This window comes from Oryctolagus cuniculus, chromosome 7 (genome assembly GCF_964237555.1).
Source record: "Oryctolagus cuniculus chromosome 7, mOryCun1.1, whole genome shotgun sequence".
In the NCBI taxonomy this organism is placed as follows: Eukaryota; Metazoa; Chordata; class Mammalia; order Lagomorpha; family Leporidae; genus Oryctolagus; species Oryctolagus cuniculus.
This window is the reverse complement of record NC_091438.1, coordinates 138670150-138686769: the sequence shown is the minus strand read 5'-3', so window position 1 is coordinate 138686769 and position 16620 is coordinate 138670150. Positions and strand designations below refer to the sequence as shown.

General features: G+C 54.4%; 1 protein-coding gene across 9 annotated transcripts in view; it reads right to left on the bottom strand.

The window, feature by feature from the left end:
• The window catches only part of CSMD2 (CUB and Sushi multiple domains 2), a 618865-nt gene that overhangs the window by 400522 nt on the left and 201723 nt on the right, over positions 1–16620 (bottom strand). For all 9 annotated transcript variants that reach the window (XM_051832045.2, XM_051832046.2, XM_051832047.2 and 6 more), the window contains exon 4: positions 3599–3793. In XM_051832045.2, coding sequence (XP_051688005.2) covers positions 3599–3793 — 195 coding nt within the window. The remainder of the gene's footprint in view (positions 1–3598; positions 3794–16620) is intronic.

Here is a 16620-nt window from a genome sequence, read left to right as displayed (position 1 = left end):
TCCCTGCTGTGTGACCGGTGTCCCTCTGGGTGGGGACACTTTCCACCGAGCAGGGGCAGGTGATGAAAGGGACATTGTAGAGGCAAACACAACAGTGGTATTTCAGTGCAAAGCAGTTTGCTCCATACCCACAGGGGCCTGCAGCTCAGGCAGAGGTGGGGCAGGAGGCAGGGAGCCCAGGCAGGCAACCATCAGGAGAATAGGAGGTAAAAACACCCGGAGGTCCTAGAAGTGGCCGGGAGGCTGAGCAGGGGGAGGAGTGGGGTGAGAAGTGGGAGACAAGGCGGGGCGGCACTGTTTCCAATGGGGAGGCCATGTGGGAACCAGGGACACCTCAGAGGGCACTCAGGGCCCCCTACGCCCGCGACCCCAGGCCCTGGTGTGGGACCTGAGGCAGGCGGAGCCGCCTCACCCCTCCCGCGCGGCCCCCAGGGCTGGACACGCAGCCAGGATCTGACCTGGCTGAGGAGGCAGCCTCATGCCTCAGCTCTGCCTGGTGGCGCGGGCACCCGAGACCCTGGAGACTTAGAACATCATTCGCAACCTGGATCCACTGCATTTCCACTCCCGCCTGCAGTCGCCTTGGCAGGGGCTCATGCAGGCCTTCCCTGCCCCGCCCCACCCCTGGAGGCGGCCACACCAGCAGAAAGCAGCCTCTGAGAAGGGGCTGCAAATCCTGACGTGGGACCAAGGCGCAGGAAGCCTCCAGGTGGCAGAAGAGAGGACCCAGCGCTCGCCATGGGGGTGCAGGAGCCTCCGAGACAGACGCCTGGGAGCAGCTTCCTGGGAGAAGGGCTGATGGCTCAGCCTTTGCCTCCAGCCTCTGGCGCTGTTGAGATGTGAGCTCCCTGCATGGCCACTGAGCCTTGGCGGGGGGAGACACCTTTCTCAGGTTCTGTGTTTGGCTTCTGGAGAGAAGTGGCCAAGAAAAATGGGCCAAATTCCCTACCTCAGTTGGCAGAGCAGACCTGGGGGAAGCGAGGCAAGGCGGTGAGTTCAGGGTTCAGAGGGGGCCAAAGCTGACGGGCTGCCAAAGACCCTGGGGGAATGGGGCTCACTGCGTTAGCCCAGGACCCGAGGCGAGCTGCACCCCTCTGCCTCTGACACTTGGAGGATATTTAAGTTTGGTTTCTGTCTAGAACAAAAGGACGTGCTATAAATAGTGCTCTTATATTTCCCCATTTAAAGTTGTGATTTCGTTCGCTGTCCTATTTCCTGTTCTGCTGCCACGTCACAACCTGGGACACCCTCCCGGCAGGGTCAGAATATTACCAGTGACATCCCCAGGCAAGTGGGGAGGGATGCCGCGAGCAATGGCAGGTGCAGCAGCTTCTGGCTGTGGTCTCCCCCGAGAGGCAAACCCTGAGCTAGAAATGAGACCGGAGGGGTGGTGGGCCTCTCATCTCCTTGGGCACCACCGAGATGGAGCAACACGGCTGAAGCCAACTCTGTTGGCTGAGGAGGGTAAAGCAAGGGGAAGTCAAGTGGCAACTCAAAGGGATCGATTGGCTGTGGCTTGCCTGTTGGGAGAGAATTCACAGCAATGTCTGGGCTCCAGCAGAAAGGGTGCTATGATCAATTAATTATGTCTGCCACAGGAGTGGGAAGGAGCTTAGATGCACGTGCCAAGTAATTTCCATTCCTGCTGTCGATTCCAGAAAGTGAGGGCATATGGCAGGAGGAGGGGTGACGTATCCTGGGAACTAGTCTTCCGATAATCGTTACAGAAAAACACACTGCAAGAGAAAAGCAAAGCCTGCACGCGAGGCGGAGGTACCTGTTCCAGTTATTCCTCAGGGCCTTGGAATGCTCTTCCCAGGCCCACAGCTGGCTGTCCTGGGATCCAGGGCACATGATAGGGACCATGAGAGCTTCAGGACGCCAATAGCGCAACAGGCTGCAGAGAGGTCCGGCACGCAAAGTCCAAGACAGTCGCCATGGGAATTGGTGATGCGAGGCAGAACACTGGGGACCGAGGGGTAAAGGAGAGGAGGGAGGGGCACCAGGCTGAAGGGCACCTCCAGGACGCTGGGCCACGTGGGCAGTGTGGGGACATCCACATGTGCTGGGGAGTTTCTCCAGGGTGGTTAAATGTGCTCCATCCACAACACAACCCCAGCAATTCGTCACACACACAACTGTGCAGAACTGGCAAAGATGGGCAGGAAATATGAACTCAGGATTCCATCTCCGGAAGGTCTGGGACCGCAGTATTTGGGATTTCAGAGTTTCCCAGGCTTGGGAATATTTGCAGATGCATAACTAGCTATCCTTGGCATGGGACCTGATTTTAAACACAAACCTCACTTACGTCGAATGTGCATCTTACACACGTAACCTGAGGATAACTCCATTCAATATTCTTACTAACTTTGCACACAAAACAAGGTTTCATGGTGTGGAATTTTTCACTTGTGATATCATCTTGACCTCTGAAAAGTTTCAGGACTTGGAGCATTTCAGATTTTGAATTTTCACATTAGGGATGCTCAACCTGTACATGAAGATTTTGCCTAAGATAGAGTCATTTTGTTCCTCCATTTATATTTTCTCTGTGTGCTAACTCTAAAATTGATCATACATTATTTTTGCTATGACAGAGAAGTCATTCAAAATTATTATTTTTATTTATTTACTTTATATGAAAGGCAGAGGAAAGGGCTAGGAGTAGGAAGAGAGAGAGAGAGAGAGAGAGAAGAAATGGGGTGGGGGGAAGATTGCCTACACACTGGTTTGCTTCCCAAATGCCTGGAACAGTCAGGGCTGGGCCTGGATGAAGCCAGGAGCCTGGCGCTCAATCCAGGTCTCCCATGAGGGTGGCAGGGACCTGATTACTTGAGACATCACTGCTGCCTCCCAGGGTCTGCGGCAGTAGGAAGCTGGAATTGTGAGTGAATCCGGGACTCGAACCTGGGGACTCTGACATGGGATCCGGGTGTCCCAAGCCACACGTCTGAAGTATTGTGCCAGATACTCCCACTGGACATCATTTTAGAACTCAGCTGGGCTGTTAGGAGTAGGGGCAGCAGAAAGGAACAGGCTGGGAGGAGGGCACCAACGTTCGGCTTTGCTTGGGCCCCAGGTGCTGGTTTCTAGGGCACAGGCTTCCAGGACTGAAGCTGGGGCTGTCTTGGGAGAAGGCAGATGAGGTGGTCGCCCTTGCTGGGGGCTGAGGCCGACCCGGCACGGAATAGTGGGGTTTGGGGAGAGGTGGGCATGGAGTTTTGGGGGTACACGAGTCTTTGGCATGTTTGGAAGGAACCATTAGGTAAGGTGGGAGGCAGAGTGGGTAGGAGAGAGAAGCAGCATCACCAGGTAAGGCGTGCAGGAGTGACTGGGGGCAGAAAGTGACACCACGGCTCTCCCGGGGCAGAGGGACAGGCCAGAGCAGGAGACGCCTGTGCTCCCGAGGCGCCTGCAATACCCACAGCCTGGAGGACCCTCTGGGCCCCAGACGTGGCTCCCCCTGGTGGGAACCCCACACCGGGCTGTGGTGCAGCCCCTCCCCTCCCCAACCCAAGACAGGATCCCACTGGAAGCTCCGCCTCCTCTCCGGCTGCTGCCCACTGGCTCCCTGGGATCCCCTGTGGCCACCTACCTCTGCAGGAGGGCAGGGGGAAGTCCCACGTGGCGCTGTTCTCCGAGCCCGCCTGGCAGGTGAGCACCGCGTGGCCCTCCAGGAAGAAGCCTGGGTTGCAGCTGTAGCGGACTTTGTCGCCGAGGGTGAAGGTGGAGCCTTGCTGGACGCCGTTGGGCAGCCTCCCCGGGTTCCCGCACGTGTGGCTGGGCAGCACTGTGAGGACAGAGATGCACAGCCAGTGAGCCCAGCTCTGCCCCACTCCCGGTCCCCAGCAACACCTCCCTGGTCCACCTCTTACAGCCGCCAGGTCCCCAAGAATAGGTGACCTGCAAGGGGAGCCACATGTGGCATCCAGGGTCCCCGTTTCTTCTAGTGCATAGCCCTGCCTGTGAGTTGTGGCCCTGGAGCTCACTCTTGTGTCTGGGGCATGGTCATGGAGTCCACGCTCCTTCTCCATGTGGACACAGAACACGGCAGAGAGCAGATACTTGCTAAATCCCGTGTCCTGTCCATCACACCTGGTTTTCTGAACCAAGGGGTCATGGGTTGAAGGTTCATGCTGAATGAAGCAGTGAGGTGGTGGGAGAAGAAGGCGGGTCCTCATCAGCCTGACCTGTTTACCAGGGGGAACGTGGGAACACGGTGCTCCACACGTGGCCAGAGCCAAGGCAACCATGGCCACAGCAGGAGCGCCTCATTATCCAGAAGAAACAGCCCTGGTGAGGGTGCCAGAGCCCCACAGCCCGCCCGCCAGGAGGGAGGCAGTATGCGGCTGCTCAGGGCCCACGAGCCACCTGTTCCACCTGACCCAGCTCCCCTGCCTTGGAGCTGTCCAAGCCCCACAGGCCACCCGTCCCAGCCATTCCAGGCAAGCACTGGGCTCTCAGCCATCTCTGCAAGGCCAGGCAGCAGGGTGGGCAGTGCAGACCCCAGGCGCCACGCTGCTGCCCCACCTCCCAGCCTGAAGCCTTACCGAGCAGCCCTGGGCCCTCGGGCATCTCTTAATTAACCTCTCCCTCCCTCGGTAATGGGCACATTTGTAAGATATGGAGCGCAACAGCACTATTCCCGTGGGGTTATAATGAGAACTAAATAAAGTAAGGTGGTCAAAGTGCTTAGCATAGGGCCTGGAGTATGGTGAGCACAACGCCATGAATCTAACTTCCCGAGGGACTATGAAGGAGGCAGGCACGATTAAAGCTATGTTATGCATTATGGTCGGGCAGGGACCAGGCAGGGGACCAAACCATGTCCTGGGGGTAGGGGAGAGATCAGAGATGCCTTCACAGAGGAGGTGACATCTCTGCAGTACGCTGAGACATTAGTAAGGGTCAGCAAAGACAGAAAGATGTTTCAGGCAGTGAAAAGAACATGTGCGAAGGCCCTGGGGTCAGAGACAATCAAGAATTTCAGGGCGAGTAGAAGTGAGGGAGGGTGGGAAGTATCATTATGCTCTTAAAATTGTATATATGAAACTCAAGAAATTTGTTCCACATCTCACACACACACACAAGAATCTCAGGGAGCCTGCAGTGAGAGGGCAGGGTGGCAATGATGAAGACGTGGACAAGGGCAGAGTGGACTCCACAGGCTGCCCAGGCCCGTACGATACCCTCTCACTGCCCATGTTCCTGCTGGCGCCTGCCCTCCAGGTCTCTTTCCATCAGCTCTGATCATCTCCAAACCCTCCTGAAAAAGGCTTTCCCTCTCCTCTCCCCTCTGCCCCCTTTTCTGGGAGGAAACAGGTCGCCGAAGAGGGAAACGACAGACTTCGGAACCAGCCTGATCTGGTCTAAGACCAGTCGCCATCCCTGCCTCACTCTGCATAACCTTGAGTCAAGCAAACTCGGAGAGCATCAGCTGCGGAGGACAACAGTGCGCCACAGCTGCATAGACGCTGAAAACCTAGGCTTCAGGGCATCCCGGTACCCAGCACAGAGCAGGTGCCCAGCACAGGCAGGCTGGGGCGGGCTTCCGGCCTGGCAGTTAAGGTGCCAGTGGGGTCACCCGTGTCCCATGTCTCACTGCAGCTTCCTGCTAACGCAGTAGCAGGTGGCAGCTCAAGCAGTTGGGTCCCCGCCATCCACACGGGAGACCCAGGTCGAGTTCCTGGCTCCTGGGTCCCGTCTGCCCACACCTAGCCATCGCGGGCAGCTGGAGACCCCGTATTTGTGTGCTCATTAACTAGCTGTTTAAAGAGTCCTCTGTGCAACGAGCATCTACTAGGGGCCGACCGTGCTTAGCAGTGGGGACGCAGCAGAGGCCCAGGGAGGGTGGCCCCGGCCCTCGGGGCCCATGTGGGACAGCTACTATTGAGGACTGAGAGCACCTCTCTTCCTCACCCAGTCTTTACCTTCGACAAGCGAGATGACTCAAGAGATGAAAATCATCTCCCTAACCCTGCTGAACCAGCTTGGCATTCCCCATAAGCCCGTCGAGTTTCCCAGGATCCTGTGCTGCCAGATCACTGTTTCCCAGAATCTCCTGCTGCTGGCTCACTTGGTATTTCCCATAATCCTCTGCTGCTGGCTCATTTGATATTTCCCATGATCCCCTGCTGCTGGTTCAGTTGGCATTTGCCATGATCCTCTGCTGCTGGTTTAGTTGGCATTTCCCATGATCCTCTGCTGCTGGTTCAGTTGGTATTTCCCATGATCCTCTGCTGCTGGCTCACTTGGTGTTTCCCATGGTCCCCTGCTGCTGGCTCACTTGGCATTTCCCATGATCCTCGGCTGCTGGTTCAGTTGGTATTTCCCATGATCCCCTGCTGCTGGCTCACTTGGTGTTTCCCATGGTCCCCTGTGACTGGCTTTCCTGGAGTTCCCCAGGATCGTGTGGTGCTGGCTTACAGTGGAGGCAGTGACTGTGTGTGTGCATGAGTGTGTGCACGTGTGTTTAAGTGTTGCGGGTGGGAGGCGTGGGCCAGGTAAACATTTGGAGAGGAAAGCAAGCTAAGGTGAGGGGAGGGAGCCAACCAGGGGAAATGGGCTGAGAACCGGTGTAGAACTAACGCTCATTTTCCGCAACGAGACGCAAAGACCCAATTTAATTAAATTACTAATGTCAAATTTTTAATGAACTTGCTTCTGCTTTGGGCTTTCTTCCTTTGAAATTAATGACTGGAACGTCACTATAAATAAAAGTCGATTCTTTTTAAAAAGTCACTCTCAAATGCTCGCTGCTCTTTACTTAATGAGCTGTTCACAATCAGAGGACTCGGACCTGGTGTCCCCATGAGACGCAGGCTAATCAGAGGGCACTGCCGGCCACCCCCACTGGCCTTGACACCCCCAGTTCTGATCCTGAGAGGCCACGCAGTGAACGGGAAGCAGGCAGACCTTGGGTTCAGAAGGGCCTAGGTTCAAATCCCAGCTCACCCAAGTCTTGAGCCAGAAAATTGCACCTCTGAGCTTGAATTTTTCTTTTGAAAATGGGCATACTTTTCTTCCTGTATTAGTTTGTCAGGACCGCTCTACAAACTGGGTAACTGAAGGCAACCCGAACCCCTTGATCACAATTACGCAAGCAAGAAGCCCAAAACCAAGGGTGGCAGAGCTGAGGGCCCTCTGAAACCCAGAGGAAGCTCTGCTCTTGTCGTCCTAGCTTCTCGTGGTTGCTGGCACTCCTTGCCTTGTAGATGCAGCACCCCAAGCTTCCACGCCCACATGACGCTCTCCGACCGTGTCTCTGGGCCCAAATGCCCCGCTTCTCCAAAGGACACCAGTCACTGTCGCCATGGCCTGGTCATCTCGTCCCCACCTGATCATCTGCAAAGGCCCTGTTTTCAAAAGAAGACCACGCTCATAGACGCGAAGGGGCATCCGCCTATCATTTTAGGGGACACAGCTGCACCCGTCACAGGGCTCCTGCGCAGATTAGGGAGGTCTGCTTGGACTTTGGGGCTGCAAAGATCTAATTCTCAAAACAATGCTGGGGGATATGCATTGTCCTTGTCCAACAGGTCAAAACGAAACAAAACAAAACGGAAACAGAGAGCTTACAGAACTTGCTATCCAAGGCCACACAGCTCAAAACTGGTAGAGCCACACAGGCCCTGCACGTGGCTCCTGTGGCTCCACCTATTAGCACTCTGAATCAGCACTGGATATAGCTTCTGAAGGAAACACAGCACCCAAACACACAGTAGGTGCTTCCTGAGAAGGGACCATGACAAAAGTCCAACTGTCTAGATTTAATATTTTGAGTTTTTCCCCCTGAGTCTGATTGCAAATCCTACACTTTTTAACAATGTCAAGGGCCACTTTTAGAGTGTGGTCTTTTGTTACATGTCTAATGTGCAATGCTGGAAAGACAGATTGGAGATAAGCCAGAAAGCAAAGGGTTTTTAAAGCTCAGCCGTCTTTGATCTCCCCGATTTTGTTCATGTGTTTTTCCCGCACAGATATTATAACCATTCATGTTCTCCTGTCCATAAAGCTTCTCTTTGATTGCTTACAAAATGAAGAGGGCGATATTTACATCCAGCGCAGCCCAGAACAATATTATTAAAGCTGTGCCTGACACTGAACAATTCCACTGCAGATTAGCTGTGGGGAAGTTGGTCCCTTCCACAAAGCCCGGCTCTTGCCAATCAGCATAATGTTCTCCGTGATTGTATGACAATGACTCTCCTCTGCGGTGGGAGTGCAGTAAGAGCCACATCATGCCTTTCTCTATTTTTAATTTGAGACTTTGGTTCCCGTATTATCATGAAGAGTCGTTTATGCTCTCTGGACAAGCACCCTCCGTATGTTTTGATTTCTTATCTTCCCTCAAGTTCCTCGTTCCATCTCTGTGGCCATACCGTTGACACTAAGTGGCAGGAGAGCCGGGGGGTGGGGTGGGGGAGGATTCAGCCCTCACCAGGGAAAGGTGTGCATGTGTGGGTGTGCCTGGGGGCAGTGGGCAGGGTCAGGGGAGGGAGGAATAATATCCATCGTCTTCTGATTGCCAGCTCTGGGAGAGGCACTAAGGCATCACACACTATCTCACTCCCTCTTTATGGCTTCTTTCTCTTTAGCTGTTTGGCCTTTTAAACATAATTTATTGCATACTTACTCTGGGCCATCCTCAGTGTCAAGTGCTTTGCATTTATTTCCATCCCCAAAGTGTTCCTTGTCCTGGCTGTTTCCACTTCTGCACTCTGCTGACATACATTTACATTCTATAATATGTTTGATCTATGATAGTCTATATCTATACAGTTATAGGTAATATATTATGTATTATGTACATCTATGTAACACCTATGATATATTCATATATTACAAGCATTTATATTCTATATCTTAAGTGTGCACATCATGTATTTAAATTTTAATATCCCATTATTATATGTAATGAACAGGGATCATATACAGTATATGATATATTATGGGTTTGATACATTTATTTGTTTATTGTTTGTCTCACACTGTTACACGGCAAACTCCATGAGGACAGGCAACTTTTGATCTGTTTTGTTCACTGTTGTGTCTCAGTTCCCAGGGTGTATAATAATTCCTTGATAAAAGTTCATCGAAGGGACTGGTTGTGGTGCTGTGAGTTAGGCTATCTGCTGTGACGGCCGGCATCCTATGTTGGAGTTAGCAGTTCAAGTCCCAGCTGCTCCACTTCCCATCCAGCTCCCTGCTGGTGCACCTGGGAAAGCAGCAGAGGATGGCGCCCAAGTGTTTGGCCCCATTCTACTCACATGCAAGACACAGATGGAATTCCTGGCTTCTGGCTTTGACCTGGCATTTGGGGAGTGAACCAGTGGATGGAAGATCTCTTTCTAGACCCCCCCCCCACCATGTCATAGTGCCTTTCAAATTAATGCAATATTTTTAAAGTTAATATGAAGGACTTAATGACCTTATTTCACTCTCCCAACAGCCTATTGAGTGAGGTGCTATTATCATCTACTGCTGTGGAAGTGGGCGTGGACATAAGAGAGCTGGGGACATTGACCCAGGGGCATGCAGCTCCTTGAGGGGGCAGAGGGGGTCAGGTACAGAGCTGGGTCTCCCCATCAGTGCCCAACTGCTGGGTCCATGGCCTTTGCACCTGTACTAAGCTGTGCTTGCATGGATCATCGCACCTTGCAGTGACTCTTGTATCTTGAAACAAACTCACAAGAGTCACTCATCCTCTCCATAGGGGGATTTGGAGTGACAATTAGGCAAGCTAACCTCCAGCTTGGTCCTGCGCACTTCTGGTGACCTGTCCATCACTCCAAGGCAAGGGTGCCAGGCTTCAGGCCAGGCTTGAGCCCTCCAGCCTGAGCCTATTCCCTAACCCTAACCCTAACCCTAACCCTAACCCTAACCCTAACCCTAACCCTAACCCTATTCCCTGGCTTGTGTTTGTGATTCTGCAAGCTTTAGCATCTGGGGCACGTGGGGAGTTTTCTAAAGACACAAATGCCTAGAGCCTGCGCTAAACCTACTGAATCAGAATGGCAAAGAAGCTGGTTGCTTCATGAGACTGCAAAGCCGGGCTGGGCTGGAGACCAACCCACAGTAACCTATTCATGTCAGCTAATCCATTGTGCCAGTCTGTCTCTCTCAGCTCCAGACTGTTCAATCTCTGGGGCTTTTCTTGTCATAGCTTTGACTTCTGAAAGCAGCACGCTGGCCTGGCCCTTGAAGTTCCCTGTCTTCCAGAAGCCACCCTGGCTCTGTTCTTCTTTGTCACATGCAAACACCCTTGTCACTGCTCTCTGGGACTCTGATGTCCCCACTGCTGGCTTTGCAATCCCTTATGGCATTGTCCCCCCTCATGCCGGGGTGAGCATCACCAGCACGGCCCTTCCCTCGGGACCCCAGCAGGTGCCCCCCGAAAACAGAGGGGACACAGGCAAATCTAGGGTTCTGGCCTTTTGGGTGACTCCCAGGAGCCCCGTGTTTAAGAGTTTGAAATATTAATTGAAAAAAAATCAAGCAAAGGAAGTGGAGAGAAAACCCCGGGCTCTTCTGCATTGTTGCGAGGACAAATCAAAGCTTTGGCGCAGGCAGCCCAGACCCTGCCTTCTTCCCTCCCCTTTCCGTGTCCCCACCCCCACTGTTGCTTTAATCCTCAGGTTCCCCAAGCACACCTTGCTGGTGTCACAAATTCCCCATCAGGTAAACTCCCGCGACCCTCCAAGGCCACACTTCAGCGTCAGCTGCTTTGGCAAGGCTGCTCCCTGCACACCCTGGGTGTCTTTATATACCGTAATAACTCGCAAGAGCGTACCTGGGCAGAATACAAACAAGGTTGCGGTGGCATGGGCAGGTGCCTCCCAGAATCCTGGAGTGCGGTCCCTGCCTGGTTGCCAGGCGGCTCGCTGTGGCCACGCTGTTAATTCCACAAGCTCCCTCTCAATCCCTCGGCTTATGCAAGTGGACATTGTGGACCCCATTTATGGAGCTATGTGGGGCTTCCCTTGCACTTTAGCGTCCACACTGGTCATACAACCTTGTAATTCATTCATTCATGCATTCACTCATTCGTAACGCGCTGGCTTCTCCACAGCAGCTGAGCCTGCCTGTAATTGCTTCCTTAGGTGTTTATTTTCGTCTCTGGCCTCCTCAAGGGGCGGGAACGGTGTTGTAGTTTTTATATATCCAGTGTTTGATTTAATGCCTGGCAGGAGGAAAGTGACTACTTGCAGCTGCAATGTGGTGAGTGAATTAAATATAGATAGTTGTCCCAAAGTAGCCATGGGGGAGGGGTTCCAGCTTCCCCACGGACCCCCAAACCTGCAGACGCTTCAATCCCTTATAGATAATGGTGTAAATATTTGCAGATAACCTACACACATTCTGCCTTAGACTTAAACCATCTCTAGAGCACTTAAAATACCTAATACAATGTAAATTCTATGTAAATAGTTGTTACATTGTATCGTTTGGGGAACAATGGCAAGAAATGCTTAGTATACAGGCAATTATTTTTAAACAAATATTTTCAATCCATGATCAGTTGCATTCATGGATGCAGAACCTGTGGATAAAGAGCACCAACCGTACATGTATTTATCTAATAAAGACATATATAGACATATACGTGTTTGTATGTACACACAAACACACAGAGCAACACACCACTAACTTTCTGTTTGTGCCCTTGTGCGCCATGTGGTCTTTGCCGCAATGACTCAATCTTTGCTTAGAGTAGAAAAGCAGCCACAGGCCACACAGGCTCCCATCAGACTTTATCTATGACACCAGGCAGGGGTCCTCAAGCCACAGACTGCTGAGCCGGTGTTACACCACTGGGTTATGTCCTTATCTCCGTTGTGGTTTATATCTCCAGATCTGCCCCTCCCACAATGGAGAAAGACAAGCAAGGGAAGGTCAATTCCAGTGCAGGCCAAGTATGGGAGGGAGGCCGGGCTGCAAAGGTGAGGGGCCTGGAGGAGGGCTGCACAGGGGAGGGGCGGGGGGGGGTTGCACAGGTGAGGGGCCTAGAGTGGGGGGCTGCACAGGGGAGGGGCCTGGAGGAGGGCTGCACAGGTGAGGGGCCTGGAGTGGGGGGCTACACAGGGGAGGGGCCTGGAGTGGGGGGCTGCACAGCGGAGGGGCCTGGAGTGGGGGGCTACACAGGGGAGGGGCGGGGGAGCTACACAGGTGAGGGGCCTGTAGTGGGGGGCTGCACAGGGGAGGGCCCTGGAGGGGCTGCACAGGGGAGGGGCCTGGAGGGGGGCTGGCCCAGGCAGCGGTGCCTGAGGATTGAGCCCCAAATCCAATTTCTCCGCCCCCACTTCCAGCCTAGTGTGGCCCTGGGGAATACAGGGCTGGCTGGAGGGAAGGGCTTGTGTGTTTTTAGCCCCAATGCTTTTCCACTAGAATAGGACTCATGCGAGACCCCAGGGAGCTGTTCTTCCTGCCAGTTTTACCAGCCAGCAGGCAGAGGACTGCCTGTCAGCGGCAGTGGTAGGAACAAGAAGAGTCACAACAACGACCACTGTGAGGGTCCAAGCTGAACCGGGCTTTTTGCTCAGCCCACGACATGGACACCTCTGTTGCACTGCACAGGGATAGCCCAGCCCCTCTGCACAGGGGTGAGGACTGAGGGACGTGAGCCTGGCTTGAACCCACAGCTATACAGCAGGCTGCGATCAGAACAGGGGCTGACTGTGTCCTTTACCAGGGCTAACCTTGAACTCCCAGGATTCAGGGCCACTGTTGGCTTCACCGCTCTCTGGGTATGAAGTCAGCACTCTGGGCACCTCTGGAGTCCATCTTCCATCCAGGTTGAGAGCACACCCAGCCCACACGTAATCCCCTTGGCCCCTTGGCATGGACCTGGGACTAGCCCGGGCTGCGAAGGCACCCATCCTCCCCCTAGCGGGACCACGGAGAAGCTGCCTGAGAATTCTCCATGTTTCCTAACCCCAGCGCCCCACGACTTCCTCCTTGTCACCTGCCATTCTTCAGAACCAATGCCAGAAAAGGAAACACCATGGGCTCCAGAACAGAGTCGCCATACAAACTACAGGCTGCCCTGTTACATTTGGATTTAGGAGAAACACATATTAAAGATAAGTATATCTCTTGGAATAATTGGGATATACTTATGCAAATGCAAAAAAATTATTTGTTGTTCAAACCTGACGTTAACCAGGCATCCTAAATTTTAAGTGGCCAATATTGGCAACCCTGCCTCAGACACATCTCCTAGGCATCAAAGATTTCAGGCTTTAAGAAGCTGGGGACACGGGGATTAGGAGAAGAGGTAGCCTGGAAGGAACTGACCTTGAGTTGGACGAGTGGGAGCACACGGGGAAGCCACAGAGCCTCCTGGGGCAGGGGCTGGGCAATCTGGGCTACAGCTGGATTCCAGGGCAGCCATCAGCTAGGCGGCCTCCTTCTCCCTCCTGGCACTTGGTCAGGAGCTCAGATTTTCTAGACTGACAGCACGTTTCAGGAGACTGCGGCAAGCCCTTGGCCGCTGGATGAGGAGCTTGGGGCCAGGGCCAGGGCCAGGGGCTTCCCCAGGCAGCACTGGTTAGTATCTCCTGTCCCTGCACCACAGCCCCAAGCTCAGCCCTCCCTGCCCATGCACAGGGAGTCTCCATCCTGTCTAGACAGAAAGCCACAGGGGAAACCAGTGGGACCCTAGGGGGAGACAACACAAAGTACTGCTCAAGTCAAGCTTGGAATAGCAGAATCTGCAATCTGGGGTTAGACCAGACTAACAGCCAGCAGAGCCTAGGGATGCTTCCCAAGGTGCACTCCACATCGTTTCAAGAGAAAAACATCCAGTGGATCCGAACGCCTGCAGAAATCCCCCCACCAACACCCCAAAAGCAATCAGCGCTCACAGCTTGAGCTGAGAGTCTCTGCACGGGACACATCTGCCCACCTGGCCTGAGCCAGAATTTCCCAGACTGTGCCTGTAGAAGCCTGCACTCCCCAACAGGCACACTTTTTTTCCCTCCCAGTGTGGGACATACTTTGGGAAGTGCAGGAACCTGGGATAAGATAGACCTGAGTTGTTTTGTTTTCCTGATTGACCATCCTCATCCTAAAGTAACAAGAGCAGTGATGTCCATCCACGTGAACTTTTCCAGATGAACATATTTTACAAATATGCTCCCTCTCTGGACATGCAGGACTGTGTTTCCCTGGGGGCAGGGAGGCCCACCTCACTGGCCAGTGACTGCTGGTGGCAGGGCCAGTTCTAGCCAAAGAGGCACACTCAGCACTTGCGGCTGAATGCGGAGCATGTTACAGGAGGGCAGGTGGGAAGGGTCTTTCTTTTCGCCTGTTAGGCTGGGACAAGATGACCCCCCCAGGCCTGGTGAGCCTAGAGGTAAGGCCAGGGCCAGTCACCAATGGCCCTCACCCTGCCTGGATGCCATCACCTGCAGCCTGCGCTCTGAAACAGTCCCGGCAAAGGAGCTAGAAGAGGAGGAGGCTGTGGACCTGGTGTAGCAGGAGGGTCTTGCCTTGAGGCTGGGACTTGTGACGGTCAGGGTGGCTGCCCACATGGGAGGCCATCTGGGCCTTGCCACGCTGGGTCCAGGCTCATTAACCTCCCACACTGCCAGCCCTGCTCTGGCCCAGGCTGTGCAGCTCCATCCCGGAGCTGGGTCCTGGTCCCACAAATCCTGCTGACTAACCGGGAGGTACTGCCTCTGCGACCAGACCATCTGGGTTGCCCAAAGCTGTACCCCACCTGCCAGTGCCAATCCCCTGGACAACAGAACCCAGCATCCCTGTTTCTTCCCCTTAGGCTCCCAAGCTATCTCTCTTCTTAGGACCACAGCCAGCCAGCCTCACAGCCCACTGCAAGACTCCCAACATCCCAAAGGCATTGGGACCCCTAGCTTCATGAAGAGGCAGACAGGAGGGCCCCAAGAGAATGGAAGAGCGAGGCTGCCCACCACCACCAGGCACCTCCTTCCTGTACCTTCTGCAAACGAGAGCAGACACAGCAATGGCGAAGACAACAGTAAAACACTGGATGCATCTGTGGCCCCACAGAGTGCCTGCGCATCCTCATTCTCCTCACTTTCCTCTTTGTCATCAGCGCCATCTCCCTCTGACCCCTAACACAGAGGACCCTGCCACTTCGCCCCATCTCATTTAATGCTCCGCGCAGCACCGGGGCAGGTATGACGCCCATCCTACAGGGAGGACAGTGAAGGTCAGAGAGGTTGGCGTGTGCACCTCAGTCAGCTGGGAACTGGGGGAGCTGGGGGCAAGCCCCGTTGGCCCGGCATCCACACCTCCTTTCTAAGCCACAGCATCACAGGGCTGGAGCAGGCAGGGCTGCCCGTTTAGAAGTCTGTGTGGAGGACCATTTCCCTGCTGGGTTAAGGGTGGTGCCTGAGGAACAACTGGTGGCTTGAGAATCGGGGAAGTGGGGGAAGGAAAGGCCCCGTCTTCGGTTTGTCCTTTTGCTGTCACTCATCTCTGGAGTCCCGCTCCTTCTCGGTGTGCTCGGGGGCCCCTCCCACACAGGTGGACGCTGCCTATTTGGGGCTTGCAGGGTTGCAGAAGCAGGAGGTAGAAACTCAGCCCTGCAGAAGCTCCTGACTCGAGACTCGAGAGACCCAACAACATCTTACACAGCCTACTGACCCCTGTCATGCTCCATGTGCAGAACCCAGACCCTACCCCTCACCCCCCCACACACACTCCCATCCATCCTCACGCACGTGGGAGAAATGGGCAAGTGCACAATGCATCGCCCGCAGCTCTTGTGTGTACACTCATGACCACACAAACAGCACACACATGCCCCCATGCATGGAAGCTACACCCTGTGTGTACCACGCAAAGCGCAGGTGCTTTTCTGTGTGGCCCCTAGGGGTTAACAGCCCTTTCTCCCCTGCAGGCCAGTGTCCTGGTGTCCACACTCACAGGGCCTGGCTGGCACTGGGGTGTAAGATCTGGTCACCCAGGCTCTGTGGGACTGCAGGAATAGGGGTGCAGTACACGCCTGACCTTGGAGTTGCCCTGGGAAGCTGAGGGCCCAGTCTGTGATACCTGGAGTGAGCAGCGAGGGCTACGGGGGCAGGGCAGGAAGGCCTGGAACATCAGGGTTATGTTTGCAAGAATGGCCCTGCTGGCCCACAGACCTGGGCCTGAATTCGTCTGTGCCCCTCCTTGCTGTGGGTTGCTGGTTCCTGGACACAGGCAGCAGAGTGTCCACGTGAGGACACTGGCCCTGCAGGCAGCTGCCCAAACCCCACCTCTGTTACACAAATAGCCACTCTGCTAACAACTGAGGCCCTGCACCCCATCCCTGCTTGCTGGTTTTCCCCCCAGTAAGATGGAGGGAGGCAGGAGTCGCTCAGCCCAGCTCAGAGTTGTTGAAAGGATGAAGATAGGGAAGCCAGGCAAAGGGTGCATCCCAGAGCCAGACACCAGGGCTGTGTGAGCAAGGCTGGGGCAGAAAACAGAGTGACGCCTGGACAGGAGCCGGGGAGAGCACACGGCCCAGGAGCTGAGTGCCGGAAGCCATGTCCGGCTCTGCCAGGCAGCTGGCATCACTTGGACCTGCGCTACCTTCCTGGAGCCAGGCAGGAACCTGCTGCTTCGAGTCTGAAAAGCTCCCTTGAGACC